An 18,158-nucleotide genomic window follows, 5' to 3' on the forward strand; every position below is an offset into this window, starting at 1 on the left:
GGTGAGAGACTGGTTCTAGTGGTGAGGGACTGGTTCTACTGGTGAGGGACTGGTTCTACTGGTGAGGGACTGGTTCTAGTGGTGAGGGACTGGTTCTAGTGGTGAGGGACTGGTTCTACTGGTGAGGGACTGGTTCTACTGGTGAGGGACTGGTTCTAGTGGTGAGGGACTGGTTCTAGTGGTGAGGGACTGGTTCTACTGGTGAGGGTCTGGTTCTACTGGTGAGGGACTGGTTCTACTGGTGAGGGACTGGTTCTAGTGGTGAGGGACTGGTTCTACTGGTGAGGGACTGGTTCTAGTGGTGAGGGACTGGTTCTACTGGTGAGGGACTGGTTTTACTGGTGAGGGACTGGTTCTAGTGGTGAGGGACTGGTTCTAGTGGTGAGGGACTAGTTCTACTGGTGAGGGACTGGTTCTACTGGTGAGGGACTGGTTCTAGTGGTGAGGGACTGGTTCTACTGGTGAGGGACTGGTTCTACTGGTGAGGGACTGGTTCTACTGGTGAGGGACTGGTTCTACTGGTGAGGGACTGGTTCTAGTGGTGAGGGACTGGTTCTAGTGGTGAGGGACTGGTTCTAGTGGTGAGGGACTGGTTCTAGTGGTGAGGGACTGGTTCTACTGGTGAGGGACTGGTTCTACTGGTGAGGGTCTGGTTCTACTGGTGAGGGACTGGTTCTACTGGTGAGGGACTGGTTCTACTGGTGAGAGACTGGTTCTACTGGTGAGAGACTGGTTCTAGTGGTGAGGGACTGGTTATACTGGTGAGGGACTGGTTCTAGTGGTGAGGGACTGGTTCTACTGGTGAGGGTCTGGTTCTACTGGTGAGGGACTGGTTCTACTGGTGAGGGACTGGTTCTACTGGTGAGGGACTGGTTCTACTGGTGAGGGTCTGGTTCTACTGGTGAGGGACTGGTTCTACTGGTGAGGGTCTGGTTCTACTGGTGAGGGACTGGTTCTACTGGTGAGGGACTGGTTCTACTGGTGAGGGACTGGTTCTACTGGTGAGGGTCTGGTTCTACTGGTGAGGGACTAGTTCTACTGGTGAGGGACTGGTTCTACTGGTGAGGGACTGGTTCTACTGGTGAGGGACTTTGGTTCTAGTATTGAGGGATGGGGACAGACGCTGGACTGTAACCTGCTACAATGGGGCTTCCTAGTAGGGCCCCTCCCATCATGCACTGCTCTTTCTGAGGAGGAGGAGGAGGAGGAGGAAGAGGAGGAGAAGGCCATTGCAGTGACAACGTTGTGAATGTGCATGGTTGTGTGTTATCTGTGTGCTAGCATAGTGTCTGTGTGAGTGTGGTATGAAAGGTAGTGAAAAAGGTGAACCCATGAGTGTGTGTGTTTGTGTGTGTTGGTATGTGGCACTGTGAAAAAGGTGTGTGTTTGTGTGTTTAGTATACACAAGATCGCTGTACTAATCAAGTGGGATAAGATTCCTATTTTCAAACAAAACGGTGAAGAAATACTATTTCTGAGCAACTCTAGCAAAGATAGAAAAGGAGCGCTGTCCAGCTCAGCTGGGGAGCAGCACGGAGTGGCTGGCCAGCCTCAGGAGGACTCCCAGTCCTCCCAGTCCTCCCAGTCCGCCCACCCAGAGGATACACAGGTCGTTCCTCTGGTCGACGGAGGAGGGGTGTCGACACGGGGGCGGGACCCCCTCCCATCACACCCCGTCTCCATGGCGACGCCAGACGGGGGGGGGGGGGGACGTCGACCGCCCCGACCGCCGCCCCTAGGAGCCCCCGGCGGTTGGCCCCCCCCCCCTCCAGGTGGGTGGCCCCGCCCCCTCCCAGCGGGTGGCCCCGCCCCCTCCCGGTGGGTGGCCCCGCCCCCTCTCGGGGGCCTATCTGTCCGTCAGCAGCTTCAGCGCCCGCTCGATGTTCATGCGGTGGCCGACCCGCGTCACCCCCAGGTCGATCAGGTCCTCCTTGCGCAGCGAGGCCAGGTGCGCGCCCTCGATCTCGTTGTCCAGGAAGGCGTCGCGGTGCTCCGCCAGGTTCAGGCTCTCCAGCCAGTCCGCCACGTCCGCCTTGCTCCACAGGTCCACCGGCTTCCCGGCGAAGGGCTTCCCCGAGGCGGCGGCGGCGGCCTGCAGCAGGGAGAGCGGCGAGGGCGAGCGGGAGGAGCCTCCGCAGGAGGAGGAGCCCAGGCTGTAGCCGCCGCCCAGCGGGGGCGTGGCCAGGCCGAAGGCCTCCGTCAGCGTGGGGGAGGCGGACGGCGGCAGCGAGGAGCAGGGGGTGAGCGAGGAGGCGCCGGAGTCGGGCGGGCTGCCAGTGCGGGGCTGCTGGGGGGGGGGTGGGAGGCCGGCAGGGGGCGTGGCGCTGAGGCCGGCCACCGGCCGCGTGGCCGCCTCATCTGCAGGGGTCCTGCAGGAGACACAGCGGGGGTTAGAGGTCACAGCCTAACCCTAGAGGTCACAGCGGTCCACAGCCTAACCCTGGAGGTCACAGCCTAACCCTAGAGGTCACAGCCTAACCCTAGAGTACAAAACTAAGCGTTATTTTAGTACTGTAACGACCTCGCCGGTGAAATAATGATGTCGAGTCATTAGTAGTTGAAGGTAGTTTTAATGAACCAAAACCAGGTCACTGAAACCAGTAACATTGTAACCAACGGCAGAAAACCGACACAAAACAAACCCCGGTTACCCCGGCAACCCCCAACACGGTCTCACTCGCGTGCAGGCCCCCACCCTCCTGTTCTTCCAAGGCCCTCCCCCAGCTGACCTAATGATTCGCCCCCACGCTGATTGACAAGAAGAACATTACAATACATGCACATAGAACAACGAAATATAATGTAACACATAACACACAAAGTATTTAACTGTCCCAGGGTCGCTACAGTACAAAAGTTCTAGACTCCCATGGGTTATGTTTAGACTCCCATGGGTTATGTTTAGACTCCCAGGGGTCATAATATCTACCATCCTGGAGCTCCAGATTAGCGGGACAACGTCGCGTCTGAGCCCGAAATGGGTCCCGTAATCGGACTGAGTGTGGCGGTTGGTTGCCAACGGTCTGGAGGTCTTCCTGGAGCTCCAGAGTAGCGGGACAACGTCGCGTCTGAGTCCGAAATGGGTCCCGTAATCGGACTGAGTGTGGCGGTTGGTTGCCAACGGTCTGGAGGTCTTCCTGGAGCTCCAGTGTAGCGGGACAACTTCGCGTCTGATTCCGAAACGGGTCCCCTAATCGGACTGAGTGGTGCGGTTGGTTGCCAACGGTCTGGAGGTCCTGAGAATCATCCAGGGGAGCGGGACCACTTGGCTTCTGAGGCCGAATCGGGTCCCCTTGTCGGACTGAATGGTGCAGTTGGTGGCCAACAGTCTGGAGGTCTTCCTGAGGCTCCAGGGGAGGGTAACTCTGTGAGTCCGAGTCCGAGATGAGTCCCCTAATCGGACTGAATGGTGCAGTTTCAGTACGCCGTGGACCACTTTGGTCTGCCATCGTCAGTCGCTACGGTCGCTACTCGCTACTGTCTGCCGTGGAATCAAAACAAACCCTCTAGTTGAGGACGCGCCTTGATGACGCGGGCCCGAATGCGCCACAAGAAGCAGACGTAAAACCTTATATATCCATGCAGCAAACAGACAGGTCTGTCGGCCAATAAGGTAATTCGGTCCGAAGAATTTTATTGGTTGAAGTTTTCACTAAATATTATGAGAGTAAAATAATTGTTTGTTTTTACTCCTGGTGGGTCTGTCTTGCATATTAGAGTGTTATTACCTTATTAATACCAATTTAACCTTATCCAAAAAAAGTGTAAAAATGCAACAAAGGTAAGAGTCCCTTTAATGCCTTAGTTCACCCCCACCCTGCAGACGGGGCTGCAGCGCGGAGGAGCGCTTCTCTCCTGTGTGGGGGTGTCTATCCCCTCAGCTGGTGTTTTAGGGTCTAGAAGAGGGAGTGGGGGTGTCTATCCCCTCAGCTGGTGTGTTAGGGTCTAGAAGAGGGAGTGGGGGTGTCTATCCCCTCAGCTGGTGTTTTAGGGTCTAGAAGAGGGAGTGGGGGTGTCTATCCCCTCAGCTGGTGTTTTAGGGTCTAGAAGAGGGAGTGGGGGTGTCTATCCCCTCAGCTGGTGTGTTAGGGTCTAGAAGAGGGAGTGGGGGTGTCTATCCCCTCAGCTGGTGTGTTAGGGTCTAGAAGAGGGAGTGGGGGTGTCTATCCCCTCAGCTGGTGTGTTAGGGTCTAGAAGGTTGGGGTTAAGAATCGTCTTGCGTGAAGACGAACGCCAGAAGGCTGAGCGTCCGTTCTGCTGATGAGGGGTTGAGTCAAGGGCGTTACTCTGCATAGGGACGGAGGGACATGTCCCGACAACTTAGGGAAAGTAAGGCTTGTCCCTACCAACATTTTGATTCATTATTTTTTAATATAACGAAATGTATTTTTACAAAAGGCATTTAATATAATATTGTTTTGCAAATTCTTGCCAAACAGGACGGCCAAAGACACGCCGATTTGGGGGGGGGGGAGCACGCGGCGAGAAGTCCCTCGGTCCGTATACCTTTATAGGGTTAGGGTTATACGAGCGATGATTAAAATTCAGGTCAACCTCTGGAGCACGCACGGGGGCCGACCGCTCATCAGCGGGAGAACCGCCGCATGGCGGGGAAGCCCGGCGCACCGGAAGGGAAGTTATCTGGCACCGGAAGAGTTTGGCACCGTGCCGATGGAGACGAGGAGACCGTACCCGTCTGAACTTATGACCTGCCTCCGCATTTTTTGCTTCACAAATTCCTAACTTCTACTAACCTGACCTTTATTGCAGTAGGCTACTTTAAATGTGAATAAGTGCACATGTAAATCTAGATTTTGATATAATTATTGTTCACAATGACGCAGTCTACGCAGCAATTTTGGGTTAGGTCTGTGAAGTGTCCCTTCCAAAGCTGAGACCAAACTTACCCCCTTGGGTTGAGTGATGACGGGTTGAGTGATGAGTCCCGAGTTTTTATTTTATTTTTATATTTTAATTTAAATATTAAATAATGTTGTAGTCCTGCATGTTAAGATTTGTTTGAGTTGTTTGCTATAAATACTATAAATAATATGAATACAACTATAAATACAAAGTGCAAAAGTTGTGCTTCCAAACAACTTTTGCCTCCTCTGCGTCGCGACGTTGGATTGCGTTGCATTACGTTGTGTTGTGATTGCGCTAAACATACAGTAGGGGGCGGTATTAGCTTGAGCTTGGCCCGGAATAAAGCAGTCAAGGGAAATATGTCCAGTAATTTATTTTAATTTTTTTCAGTTCATACACTAATGAAGATGTTCATCTGAAAGTTAATTGTGTACACATCTGAACCAAATAAGAGCCTTATCATTCATGATCCATCTCCACAGCTTGAGGGAAGACAGAATATTGGAATCATTTCCTTCTTCACTTCACTGATAAAAAATATTAATTTGTTTGATGATTCAAAATTGATCATTACTTATTCATATGTACTGATCGTTTCATCTGGCATATGGAAACGTTAAGCGAAATGAGGGAAACCCAAAGGGATATGTATCCACTATTCTCAGCTTTCAGCTTCAGGATGGTATATAGCTCAGGGTTAGGTTCAGGGTCAGGTCCCACTGGAGGTCAGGGTTAGGGTCAGGGTCAGGGTTAGGGTCAGACTCAGGGTCAGGTCCCAGTAGAGGTATGGACCGCAACCTGCAGATGTGTGTGGGTTAAAGAGGGCTGATGGGGATGTAGTTTTGATTCATGGCCCCTGAAGTTGATACATGGAGTAATGCTTAGAAAGAAAGCAGTGATCCTAATCACCTCTCGTCTCATATTTGAGGACACACACACACACACGCGCACACGCACACACACACACACACACACACACACACACACACACACACACACACACACACACACACACACACACACACACACACACACACACACACCATCAAACAGAGACAGTAACAACAACTCAGACACCCGCACAAAGTTCCACCAGGCGTTTGTTTTGATCTACTTATCGCTACTTTTTCAAAGTTTTCTCTCTTTCAGGTCTGAGACTGGGCAGACATATCGTAATGGCCCACTTTCAATCCATTCAAAAGGGGCCAATCTCCATGTTTTGTATGAGGATGTGTGATAACCCTAACCCTGATTCCCTTTGTCCTCTCCTATATGGAACAGCCCAGGGGCATCTAAGGAGACGGGGAAAGTGGTTCTGCCAAAACTAAACTGGGCCATGGTGAAAGCACTTTGCATCATGGGTAAAAAACAGACAAGCAGACAAAATGGAAACTTACGGCTTTGAGTTGTCAACACCAGCTTTAAGTTTTCCCCACAGGATGTCAGGCGGGAAGCGGGAAACAGGATGGGGATGAGATGGCGTGAGACAGACAGACATGGTGATACTGTTAGATGTGTAATGGACATGGATGTGATGGCAAGTCGCACACACACAGACACACACATCAGAAGCAAAGAGGCATAAAATCACTCACACACACACACACACACACACACACACACACACACACACACACACACACACACACACACACACACACACACACACACACACACACACACACACACACACACACACACACACACACACACACACACACACACACACACACACACACACAGTGATGTGACGGGGGGAGGCGGACAGCCAGGAGCTCATGTGTTAAAATGGCGCTGGTTGGTTAACTAGCCCTAGGGTTAGGGTCCATGAGCAGCCTTCACGCTCATTTAGCACGTAGCGCCAAAACCGGATCTTTCTGCCCCAGTAACCCCCATGCTGCACTGCATAACTTTACAGTATCAGCAGTCACCGCGTTACCTTACAGTATCAACAATCACAAAATATCTTTGCAGTATCAAAAGTCACTGCATCATAACTTTAAAGTATCTAAGTCATTCCATCATAACTTTACGGTACGAATAGTGACCCCCTGGCTGCACTGCGTTACTTTCAGTATGAACAGTAACTGCGTTACTTTACAGTACGAACAGTCACTGCATCATAACTTTACAGTATAAACAGTCACTGCATCATAACTTTACAGTATGAACAGTGACCCCCTGGCTGCACTGCATTACCTTACAGTATGAACAGTCAATGCATCATCATTTTACAGTATCAACAGTCACTGCACTACTTTACAGTTCATTAAGTCACTGCATAACTTTACAGTATCAACAGTCACTGCATTAGTTTACAGTATGAACAGTTACTGTATCATAACTTTACAGTATGAACAGTCACTGCATCATAGCTTTACAGTACGAACAGTGACCCCCTGGCTGCACTGCATAACTTTACAGTATGAACAGTCCCTGTGTTACTTTACAGTATCAACAGTCACTGCGTTACTTTACAGTATCAACAGTCAATGCATTACTTTACAGAATCAACATTGACCCCCTGGCGGCACTGCCTTACTTTACAGTATCAACAGTTATTGCTTCATAACTATTCAAGGCTCTGGTGTCCTCCCACTGATCAAGTGCCGCCTGGCTGTCGCTACGAGGTAAGAGTTGATGTTAATAGTGTGTAATTACCTATTGGACTAATCAGTTCAAGGCCTTCTTTAGCGTCTGGCCTTATTCCCACACTGAGGGTTAGGGTTAGCTAACCACGGCAGAGGGGGGGTTCAGTGTTCTGCACTGGAGATAATCCACAAACAGCACATTAATTATAAATCACTGCTTCTGCTATAAATAACCCGTCGGAGCCCGACCGCATCACGAGGCCACCCGCATCACGAGGCCGACCGAACACGAGGCCGACCGCATCACGAGGCCGCCCGCATCACGAGCCCGCCTGCATCACGAGGCCGACCGCATCACGAGGCCGCCCGCATCACAAGGCCGCCCGCATCACGAGGCCGACCGAACACGAGGCCGACAGCATCACGAGGCCGCCCGCATCACGAGGCCGCCCGCATCACGAGGCCGCCCGCATCACGAGGCCGCCCGCATCACGAGGCCGACCGCATCACGAGGCCGACCGCATCACGAGGCCGACCGCATCACGAGCCCGACCGCATCACGAGCCCGCCCGCATCACGAGGCCGCCCGCATCACGAGGCCGCCCGCATCACGAGGCCGCCCGCATCACGAGGCCGCCCGCATCACGAGGCCGACCGCATCACGAGGCCGCCCGCATCACGAGGCCGACCGCATCACGAGGCCGAGACCGAACCCGAGGCCGGCGACCCCAGCGCCTTGCGCTGTGTCTGGTGCTGCGGCCGGCCCTCCGACCTCCATGTTGAGGCCGACGGACGGCGTGCCACTTCCTGTTGACAGCACGCCGCTGGAGGCTGCCGCTGGAGGAGCAGAGCGGCTGATCAGCGGAGTTCACCCACACACCGCATGACGCGCCACAACCTCTGAGGCAACAGCAGCACAGCAGTCTGCGCACGCACACGCACACTACAACCACAGGCTAGTTTTATTTATAGCACACAAGTCCACACACATAAAAATGCACAGGCATCGACACACACACAAGCACACACACACACGTAGATAGCCACGTGCACAGAGGCTGGCTGGGTGTGCAGGGTTACGTAACGTGGCCTACTAAGGCAACATGTCACGTGACCTGTGAGTGGTTGAACTTTGAGGAGGGTTCGACCGGCCCTCCTCTCTTCCTGTTTCTCTGTCATACACACAGAGTAAGAGACACACACACACACACACAAACACACCATCCCGACTCTAATCGGACTGACATCATTCCTGCAGGCCCCAAGGCTGCTCTCATCAGCGGGTTGCTAGGCAACCCTTACATCCACAGGCACAACCAACGCACGTTCAATCTGAGAGGGTTGGAGATTTCAAAAAATATGAAAAAAAGATTAAAGAAAAACAAACATGCAAGACAGAACATTGGAATTCTCTTTAAGCATTACTCTAATTCTCACAGTAAGAGAGAGAGGGAGAGAGAAAGAGAGAGAGAGAGAGAGAGAGAGAGAGAGAGAGAGAGAGAGAGAGAGAGACAGAGACAGAGACAGAGACAGAGAGAGAGGGATGGAGAGAGAAAGAGAGAGAGAGAAGGACAGTTAAAGTGAGCGAGCAATAATGAGAGAGAGAGAGAGAGAGATTAAGAGAGAGGGAGGGAGAGGGAGGGAGATACAAAGACAGAGACAGATAGAGAGAGAGGGACAGAGAGAGCGAGCGAGCAAATTAAGAGAGATAGCGAGAGAGAGAGAGAGAGTGAGAGAGAGAAAGAGAGAAGGAGAGAGAGAAGGAGAGAGAGTGAGAGAGAGAGAGTGATAGAGAGAAAGAGAGAGAGAGAGAGAGAGAGAGAGAGAGAGAGAGAGAGAGAGAGAGAGAGAGAGAGAGAGAGAGAGAGAGAGAGAGAGAGAGAGAGAGAGAGAGAGAGAGAGAGCGTGTGTGAATCTAGGCCATCCTCTCCCGTCTCTGCTGCCGTCTGTATAATATATCTATAGGTATAAATAATAATATAATACAATAATAATAAGGGCCTGAGTCTCTGTCCCTGAGACTCTGAGTCTCTGAGTCTTTGTCTCTGAGTCCCTGAGTCCCTGAGTCCCTGAGTCTCTGAGACTCTGAGTCTCTGTCCCTGAGTCTTTGAGCCTCTGTCGCTGAGTCTCTGAGTCTTGGTCTCTGAGTCTCTGAGTCTTTGTCTCTGAGTCTCTGAGTCTCTGAGTCTTTCTGCTGAGTCTCTGTCCCTGAGTCTCTGAGTCTTTGTCTCTGAGTCTCTGAGTCTCTCAGTCTCTGTCCCTGAGTCTCTGTCCCTGAGTCTCTGTCCCTGAGTCTCTGTCGCTGAGTCTCTGTCCCTGAGTCTCTGTCCCTGAGTCTCTGTCCCTGAGTCTCTGAGTCTCTGAGTCTCTGAGTCTCTCAGTCTCTGTCCCTGAGTCTCTGTCCCTGAGTCTCTGTCTCTGAGTCTCTGTCCCTGAGTCTCTGTCCCTGAGTCTCTGTCCCTGAGTCTCTGAGTCTCTGTCGCTGAGACTCTGAGTCTCTGTCCCTGAGTCTCTGAGTCTTTGTCTCTGAGTCTCTGTCCCTGAGTGTCTGAGTCTCTGAGTCTTTGTCCCTGAGTCTCTGAGTCTCTGTCGCTGAGACTCTGAGTCTCTGTCCCTGAGTCTCTGAGTCTTTGTCTCTGAGTCTCTGAGTCTTTGTCTCTGAGTCTCTGTCCCTGAGACTCTGAGTCTCTGTCCCTGAGACTCTGAGTCTCTGTCCCTGAGTCTCTGAGTCCCTGAGTCTCTGAGTCTCTGTCCCTGAGTCATTTAGGAGGAGTTGCTTCAAAGACAACTGGGCATTGATGTAGCACAACTAATAAATTCATTTTCTTGCCATCCTTTTCATGATCCACATCCAAGTGCAAACAATGTTTTGTACCCATTATATCCACCATGACATCAGCCCTTTAAGAGAAGGGCGACCCGGTGAGGAACGCTGACCACTCAGAAGGTCAAACCGATGGCGACACACTGAAGAGGAGCAGAAGGCCTGTCTGTCCATCACCAGCCCTCCCTCTGTCCACTGCCTGTCCATCACCAGCCCTCCCTCTGTCCACTGTCTGTCCATCACCAGCCCTCCCTCTGTCCACTGCCTGTCCATCACCAGCCCTCCCTCTGTCCACTGCCTGTCCATCACCAGCCCTCCCTCTGTCCACTGTCTGTCCATCACCAGCCCTCCCTCTGTCCACTGTCTGTCCATCACCAGCCCTCCCTCTGTCCACTGCCTGTCCATCACCAGCCCTCCCTCTGTCCACTGCCTGTCCATCACCAGCCCTCCCTCTGTCCACTGTCTGTCCATCACCAGCCCTCCCTCTGTCCACTGTCTGTCCATCACCAGCCCTCCCTCTGTCCACTGTCTGTCCATCACCAGCCCTCCCTCTGTCCACTGTCTGTCCATCACCAGCCCTCCCTCTGTCCACTGCCTGTCCATCACCAGCCCTCCCTCTGTCCACTGTCTGTCGCTGTCCTCCTCTCTGTCCACTGACTGTCGCCGTCCTCCTCTCTGTCCACTGACTGTCGCCGTCCTCCTCTCTGTCCACTGTCTGTCGCCGTCCTCCTTTCTGTCCACTGTCTGTCGCCGTCCTCCTTTCTGTCCACTGTCTGTCGCCGTCCTCCTTTCTGTCCACTGTCTGTCGCCATCCTCCTCTCTGTCTGTGTCCGACTCGTTCAGGTTAATACTACCGGTGAATCACTGATTTTCATTTCAGTTGAACAAGGCCTTGAGCGAGGCAGGAAGCTTTGTCCGGAGGTTCAGGATTATACGCTGCATGTCTTGCATGCTATCATAGACTACTCAGAATTGGATTCCCAGCTATAGAGCAAATATCCCCAACAACTACACTTTTCAATTCAGTGCTTTTACTCTTGATTTATTCCTTATTAGTCCTTCACTTTCCAAGTGGTCTTGAAAGTAGCATAATGAAACTGTTATAATATAATGCCTATTGAAATTAAACATAAATGCTTAGCTTTAAAGAATCATGCTACATTACGCATACGCATACAAACATCAACGCTAAAAGAAGGGTCCACTGGGGTTGGGGTTAGGGGTTAGGGGTTCGGGTTAGCCTTAACCCTAACCCCTAACCCTAACCCTAGCTACATACCTGGAGCCGAACACGCCCCGGGCCCCTGTGGGGGAGTCCAGGCCCTCGGTCCTGGGGGGCCTCTCGCGGTTCATCTGCTGAAGGATGGAGCTGAGCTCGCTGATGACGGTGTTCTTGGGGTCGGGCGTGGCCGGCGGGCTGCGCAGCTCGGCGGGCTGCTCCCCCCACAGCTTGGAGGTCCGTTGTGCGGGGGGGGGGTCGGAACCAGGAGGAGGGGGAGGAGCCTGTGGCGGTGAGCCGAAGGCCTCGGGCGGCTCCTCGATCAGGGCGTCGTGGTAGAGGGACGTCCGGTTGATGAGGGGCTTGCCCTTGGGTTTGGGCGGGACGGGGGGGCGGTCCAGCAAGAAGGCGTGGCCGTCGGCGTAGAGGCCCTCCAGGTCGCAGAAGCCCCCCTCCGAGGACAGCGTGGAGACGCTGGAGACGGTGCTGGTGGTCTCGGCGCGGCCGGGCTCCCCACCGCTCCGCCCGTCCGCCTCCTCGCCGCACGAGTCGCCCACGCGGCGCTCCGGGTCCTGGGGGGGGAAGGCCGGGGGCATGCAGTTGGTCAGCAAGCCCCGCCGGTGGTGCGCCCCCGTGGGGGGCGGGGCGTGGTGCGGCCCCCCGTTCTGCCGCTGCCGCTGGATCATCTCGGCGATGGCGCCGGCCTGGTCGTCGGGGACGTCGACGCTGTTGGCGAACTCCAACGGCGGGGGGAGCGGCTCCGAGAAGACGAACTCGTCGTCGATGTCCACGGACGCCAGCGGGGGGGGGGGGATCCGGAAGGGAAGCTTCACCGGTTCGTCCAGGGACTCGCCGGCCGCCACGCCGCGCCGCAGGGCCGCCGGCGGGTCGGAGGAGGGCGGGGCCCTGGGGGCGCCGGCCTTGTGGGGGGGGTCGGGGTCCTTCAGCTCGGTGGGGCGGTCGCTCTCCCGGCCCCCCTCCTCGGTGTGGACCATCAGCAGCCCGGCGGGGGGCTCCACGGCCTCCACCGGGGCGCTCTTCCTCTGCTCCAGCTTCTGGTGCTGCCTCTGCTCCCGCGCCCCGTCCGTCTCGTACCTCTGCTCCGTCATCTGGCGCCGCAGCCCCCCGCGGCCCCCCCGGCCTCCCCGGCCCGCCCGGCCCACGGTGGCGGTCCCGGCGGGGCCGAAGCCCGCCTCCATGCCGGAGCGCAGCTTGGTGTCGATGAACAGCGGCTGGATGAGCTCGGCCTTGTGGCCGGGCTGGGACGGGAGGGACTGGGGCTCCGTCCTGGGGGGCGAGGGGGCCGGGTTCTGGTGGCCGTGCTGCTCCTTCATGGCGCGGTCCCGGGCCGCGAGGGCCAGGGCGAGGGGGGAGTTGGGATCCAAGGCTTTCCCGGTGACGGGGTGGAGGTAGGTACCGGCGGCCCCGTTGTGGCTCTTAGGGGGCGTGGCCGGGAGGCTGAGGGGGCTGTCCAGGTTGGGGCACTGGCCGGTGCGGGTGTTGAGCGGCTCGCGGACCACCGCGGGCTCGGGGCTGTTGACGTCGGTCAGGTTGCCGCCGCCGCCGCCCAGGGGACGCCCGAGCTGGATGGAGAGCGGGGGCATGGCGGCCCTCCGCAGCCGCTCGTCGCCGCTGAACATGCCCTCGTCGATGGAGCGGGACTGGCGCAGGCGGGGGGCGGGGGTGGGGCCGTCCTCGTCCCCCGCGTCGATCGACTGGAACGCCGTCGAGTTCTTCCTGGCCTCCAACCTTTTCTCCCGGTCCCGCACCGCCCCGGCGATGGCGGCGGCGAAGGGGTTGCTGAGCGCGAGGGAGTCCCCGGGCCGCAGCCCCCCGCCCCCGGCGGCTGCGAGGGGGGGGTGCTCCGGGGTGGTGGGCTCCACCTCCATGCTGCTGCCCTGGCTGCTCTTGCCGCTGCTGCTGGTGGAGGGCTCCTTGATGATGATGGTGGGGATGGGGATGGAGGAGCAGGTGCGCTCCGTGGGCGTGGAGGGCATAGAGGCCGGCCCGGACGCCGCCTTGTGGCCGCTCTTCTCGGGGCTGTCCTCCACGTTGGGCTGCTTCACCAGCATGCCCTTCCTCCGGGCCGGCTTGGCGGGCACGTATAGGTTCTTGCCCACCTCGGAGTACGGGTTCTCGGGCACGGGCGCGCGGCCCCGCAGCCGGCTGCTCTCGAACTGCTCCGAGCTCTGCCGGTAGTAGCCGCGCCGCAGGGTGCCCGCGTCCCGGCCCATGGTGCTCACGGCGTTGGCGTTGTGCGTGAACCCGGGCCGGGCGCCGTAGCCCCGCAGGGTCTGGCTGGCGGGGGCGTTGTAGGCGGGGGGGGAGGGGGGGGAGACGGCGGGCGGAGGGGGGATGTCCTCTGAGGTGTCCGGCATAGAAAGACTGCGGGAGAACTTGAGCGATGGCGGCGTGAGGAAGCCCAGCGTCTCCTCCTCGGTCCCTGGGGAGGGAGGGGGAGGGAGGAGAAAGGTGGGGGAGGGAGGGAGGGAGAGGGGGAGGGTGGTGGAGGGAGGAGAAGGGAGGGGGAGGGAGGGGGGAGGGTGGTGGAGGGAGAAGAAGGGTGGGGGAGGGAGGGAGGGGGAGGGAGGAGAAGGGAGGGAGGATAAGGGTGGGGGAGGGAGGGGGAGGGATGGGGGAGGGAGGAGAACGATATCAGGACCAGGAGACACGGGATGTCGTTCTTTAGAGTTTAAACACATAAATGCAGTGTTTCCCCCCCCCCCCCCCCGCTCTTTGACCACCTTGACTAAGACATTTTCTGGGTCAAACACTTAAATGTATCTTTTTTAAATCCATGTCTCTGTTGTTGACGTCGTCTCTGCTCTGATACCAGGCCAGTAAACCAACCAGACACTTTGACACAAGGGGGATTTCGATTATCAGAAGCAGTGAGCAGGTCCACTGAGGCAGCCGGGAGATCTGTGCCTTGCTCAGGGGAACGTGGGTATCGATTGAAGGAAGAGAATCGATTTATTCTGCCATCTTTTCAACTCACCAGTATCTCAAGACCTTTGGCAATAGGAAATGATTGGGGAAACTTTCCCCGAAATGTGTTCTGAGTGCTTGTATTTCTCACAACATGCTCTGGCCGGGGGTTATGGAGAATCAAATGGGCTGTGAGAAACATTAGCAGCACGGCCCAGTCGTGGAGCCTGAACAATGGGATAAAGCATGCTGCCTAATGACCTCCAATGGATCGCCTTGAAGCAGACTATACACTGAGCAGCTTTCTCCAGATCACTTTCATTAGAATCCATTTTGTGAGTGAGAACAGAGAATCTCCTGTGAGGTTTAAATAACCCAGTGGCTTGGCGCAATGCAGGAGGCACACACATGCACGCAGACACGCACGCAGGCACACGCGCACGTGGATATCATACCTATGGACTTCTGTTTCTTGATGGTGCTCTTGGCAGGTACTCCCAGAAGGCCCCCGGGCACCGTGGGAGGGGCCACCGCCACCCCCTGGCGGTCGTGGTACAGAGACTGGAACACAAACGGCCTGCTGTCATCTCATTGATGTTCTCAAGAGGTTTGCAGGTAGGAATCATAACGACTTCACAAAATGCCTCATTGCCTGATCAGCAGTTATCTCTATGTGAGCTCAGTGTGAGGGGGCTGGGGGGCTGATGGTGAGGGGGGGAGGGGGGTATGGGGGTGAGGTTGAGGGGGTGAGGGGGCTATGGGGGGTGAGGGTGAGGGGGTGGGGTGTGGGGATGAGGGTCTGGGGGTGGGGGTGAGGGTGTGACCCTGTGGGGGTGTGGGGCTAGGTGGTGAGGGTTTGGGGGTGACGCTGTGACGCTGTGGGGGTGTGGGGGGCTGGGTGGTGAGGGTGAGGGTGGGGTTGTGGGGGTGAGGGTGGGGTTGTGGGGGTGAGGGTGGGGTTGTGGGGGTGAGGGTGTGACCCTGTGGGGGTGGGGGGGCTGGGTGTTGAGGGTGAGGGTGGGGTTGTGGGGGTGAGGGTGTGACCCTGTGGGGGTGTGGGGGGCTGGGTGTTGAGGGTGAGGGTGGGGTTGGGGGGGTGAGGGTGTGACCCTGTGGGGGTGTGGGGGGCTGGGTGTTGAGGGTGAGGGTGGGGTTGTGGGGGTGAGGGTGGGGTTGTGGGGGTGAGGGTGTGACCCTGTGGGGGTGAGGGTGGGGTTGTGGGGGTGAGGGTGTGACCCTGTGGGGGTGAGGGTGGGGTTGGGGGGGTGAGGGTGTGACCCTGTGGGGGTGGGGGGGCTGGGTGGTGAGGGTGAGGGTGGGGTTGGGGGGGTGAGGGTGTGACCCTGTGGGGGTGAGGGTGGGGTTGGGGGGGTGAGGGTGTGACCCTGTGGGGGTGAGGGTGGGGTTGTGGGGGTGAGGGTGTGACCCTGTGGGGGTGAGGGTGGGGTTGGGGGGGTGAGGGTGTGACCCTGTGGGGGTGAGGGTGGGGTTGGGGGGGTGAGGGTGTGACCCTGTGGGGGTGAGGGTGGGGTTGTGGGGGTGAGGGTGTGACCCTGTGGGGGTGAGGGTGGGGTTGGGGGGGTGAGGGTGTGACCCTGTGGGGGTGAGGGTGGGGTTGGGGGGGTGAGGGTGTGACCCTGTGGGGGTGAGGGTGGGGTTGTGGGGGTGAGGGTGTGACCCTGTGGGGGTGAGGGTGGGGTTGGGGGGGTGAGGGTGTGACCCTGTGGGGGTGGGGGGGCTGGGTGGTGTAGGCCTGGACTCACGTTCATCTCAGAGGTCACCAGGCAGCGGCTGGAGGGGCGTGGTTTGATGGTGGCCACCTTCATGTCGGGGTTCTTGTGCGGCGGCTGGGCCTCGTCCACCTTGTCTGAAACGAGAGGCGAGGTCAGGGGGGGCGAGGCCGCGGCTTTAAGTGGAGATCACGGCCAAACAAGCCATTCATTCTCTGCTTCCCCGGGGTTCAGAGCGCTGTGAGCGGGCGGTCAGCCTGAAGCCGTGCAGCTCTTCAAACAGCCGACAAAGCAGCAGCACCAACTCACGGGGTCGCCGATCTGCCAACGCCCTCATATCCAAACGGGTTCAGTGTGAGAACACACTGACCACGCTACGATAACAGCGGCCTGTGTGCAGCTGAATATGACCTTTCTGAACTGGGAAAAGGAGCCATTTCACATTTGTCTCTGTAAATATATTATGTGTTATTAGGTTGAGAATAAACGGTATTGTATATCAAACAACGAATAATAATAGTAAAAATAAAATACATATTGTAAATCAACCCGTAAAAATAAGCAACATACATTCACAGTATATTGATATGCTCTGTTACAGTAAGAGAACAACGATACACAAAACTCATGTAACCATGGCAACAGCATCTGTGCAATATGTTTATATACGAATTGCGGCAATGCCAGCCAACGTCAATCCGAACACTCAACCGAAACGTCATATTCAGCGCCCCCCATTGGTCGTGAGTGGATGTTGGAGGCGTGGTTTAGGGGCGTGGTTTAGGGCAGTGATGAGCGATTGGCAGATCTAAACTTCCCTGTGGTTTGTGATGACGTCATCAGAGAGCCTGCTTTTGTTGTTATGGTTAAAGTCCTATTTGTAATCTCCGAGAAGCTACATGCTACTCAGAGAAGCTACATGCTACTCTGAACTAGCCTGGTTAGCCCCACTCCCAGCCTTCAGGTGGTGCTCATGCACTGGGGTCATGTTTACTTAGAGTGACTTGGAAAACAATCCTCTTCTTCAGTGTCTCTAAATACAAGAAGGAAAGGGAGGAGAGGGGATCATTACCAAATGACAGTGTACACACACACACACACACACACACACACACACACACACACACACACACACACACACACACACACACACACACACACACACACACACACACACACGCACACACACAAGCATGTATGTAAACCCACACACACACACACACACACACACACACACACACACACGCACTCGCACACGCACACACACAAGCATGTATGTAAACCCACACACACAAACACGCACACACACGTAAACACACACACGCACACACACACAAACACACATGTCTAATGTCTAATGCTTTCTATCAATATCTTTCATAACCTCTCTCTCCTATGAATCCCTCAGACCTATCGGGGCATGTGCGATACAGTTGCCCTGGAAACATAGCTATGAGTAAAAGGCATCTGTGAATATTTCCAGTTACACACATAAACACACACACACACACACACACACACACACACACACACACACACACACACACACGCACACGCACACGCACACACACACACACGATCACATGGCAGTCGACATTTGAAGTCCTAAAGAGTGAGTGTTGAAAGGTTCGAGGGGTTCTACTCCGCTGCACTCATGACTTATGAAGGGCAGTTGCAGTATCTCTTGTGTTGTTTGTTAAAAAGTAACATGGAAATGCGGACATTAAGCTCTGCATGAGTCCTGTTCAATCATTAGACAGATCAGTGAGACCAACAGGTTTACATTCCAGACGAAAACACTCATCATGCACGTCCATAGCATTCCTCCATGCAGATACCATCCAGGTGGGGACCTCCTCTAGACTAGAACAGGAACAACACAGTGAGGACACACAGCGAGCTTCATATGTTGTGGTATTCATGTTGACATTAAAACATGCTAACAGCCACTTACCACCTTTCTTTTTCCTCAGCGTGGCTACGGGACAGGAGAAGAGGGG

The 18,158-nt window shown here is 55.6% G+C and overlaps 1 protein-coding gene across 1 annotated transcript in view; it reads right to left on the minus strand.

The window, feature by feature from the left end:
* Positions 1-942: 942 nt before the first annotated feature.
* Positions 943-18,158, minus strand: part of LOC132471874 (SH3 and multiple ankyrin repeat domains protein 2-like) — a 40,110-nt gene continuing 22,894 nt past the window's right edge. Inside the window, 4 exon segments of the mRNA XM_060071207.1 lie at positions 943-2,369; positions 11,561-13,943; positions 14,884-14,989; positions 16,192-16,295. Of these exon segments, the coding sequence (XP_059927190.1) occupies positions 1,847-2,369; positions 11,561-13,943; positions 14,884-14,989; positions 16,192-16,295 (3,116 nt within the window). The 3' untranslated portion in view covers positions 943-1,846.

The sequence above is a fragment of the Gadus macrocephalus genome, chromosome 14 (assembly GCF_031168955.1).
Source record: "Gadus macrocephalus chromosome 14, ASM3116895v1".
Lineage (NCBI taxonomy): Eukaryota > Metazoa > Chordata > Actinopteri > Gadiformes > Gadidae > Gadus > Gadus macrocephalus.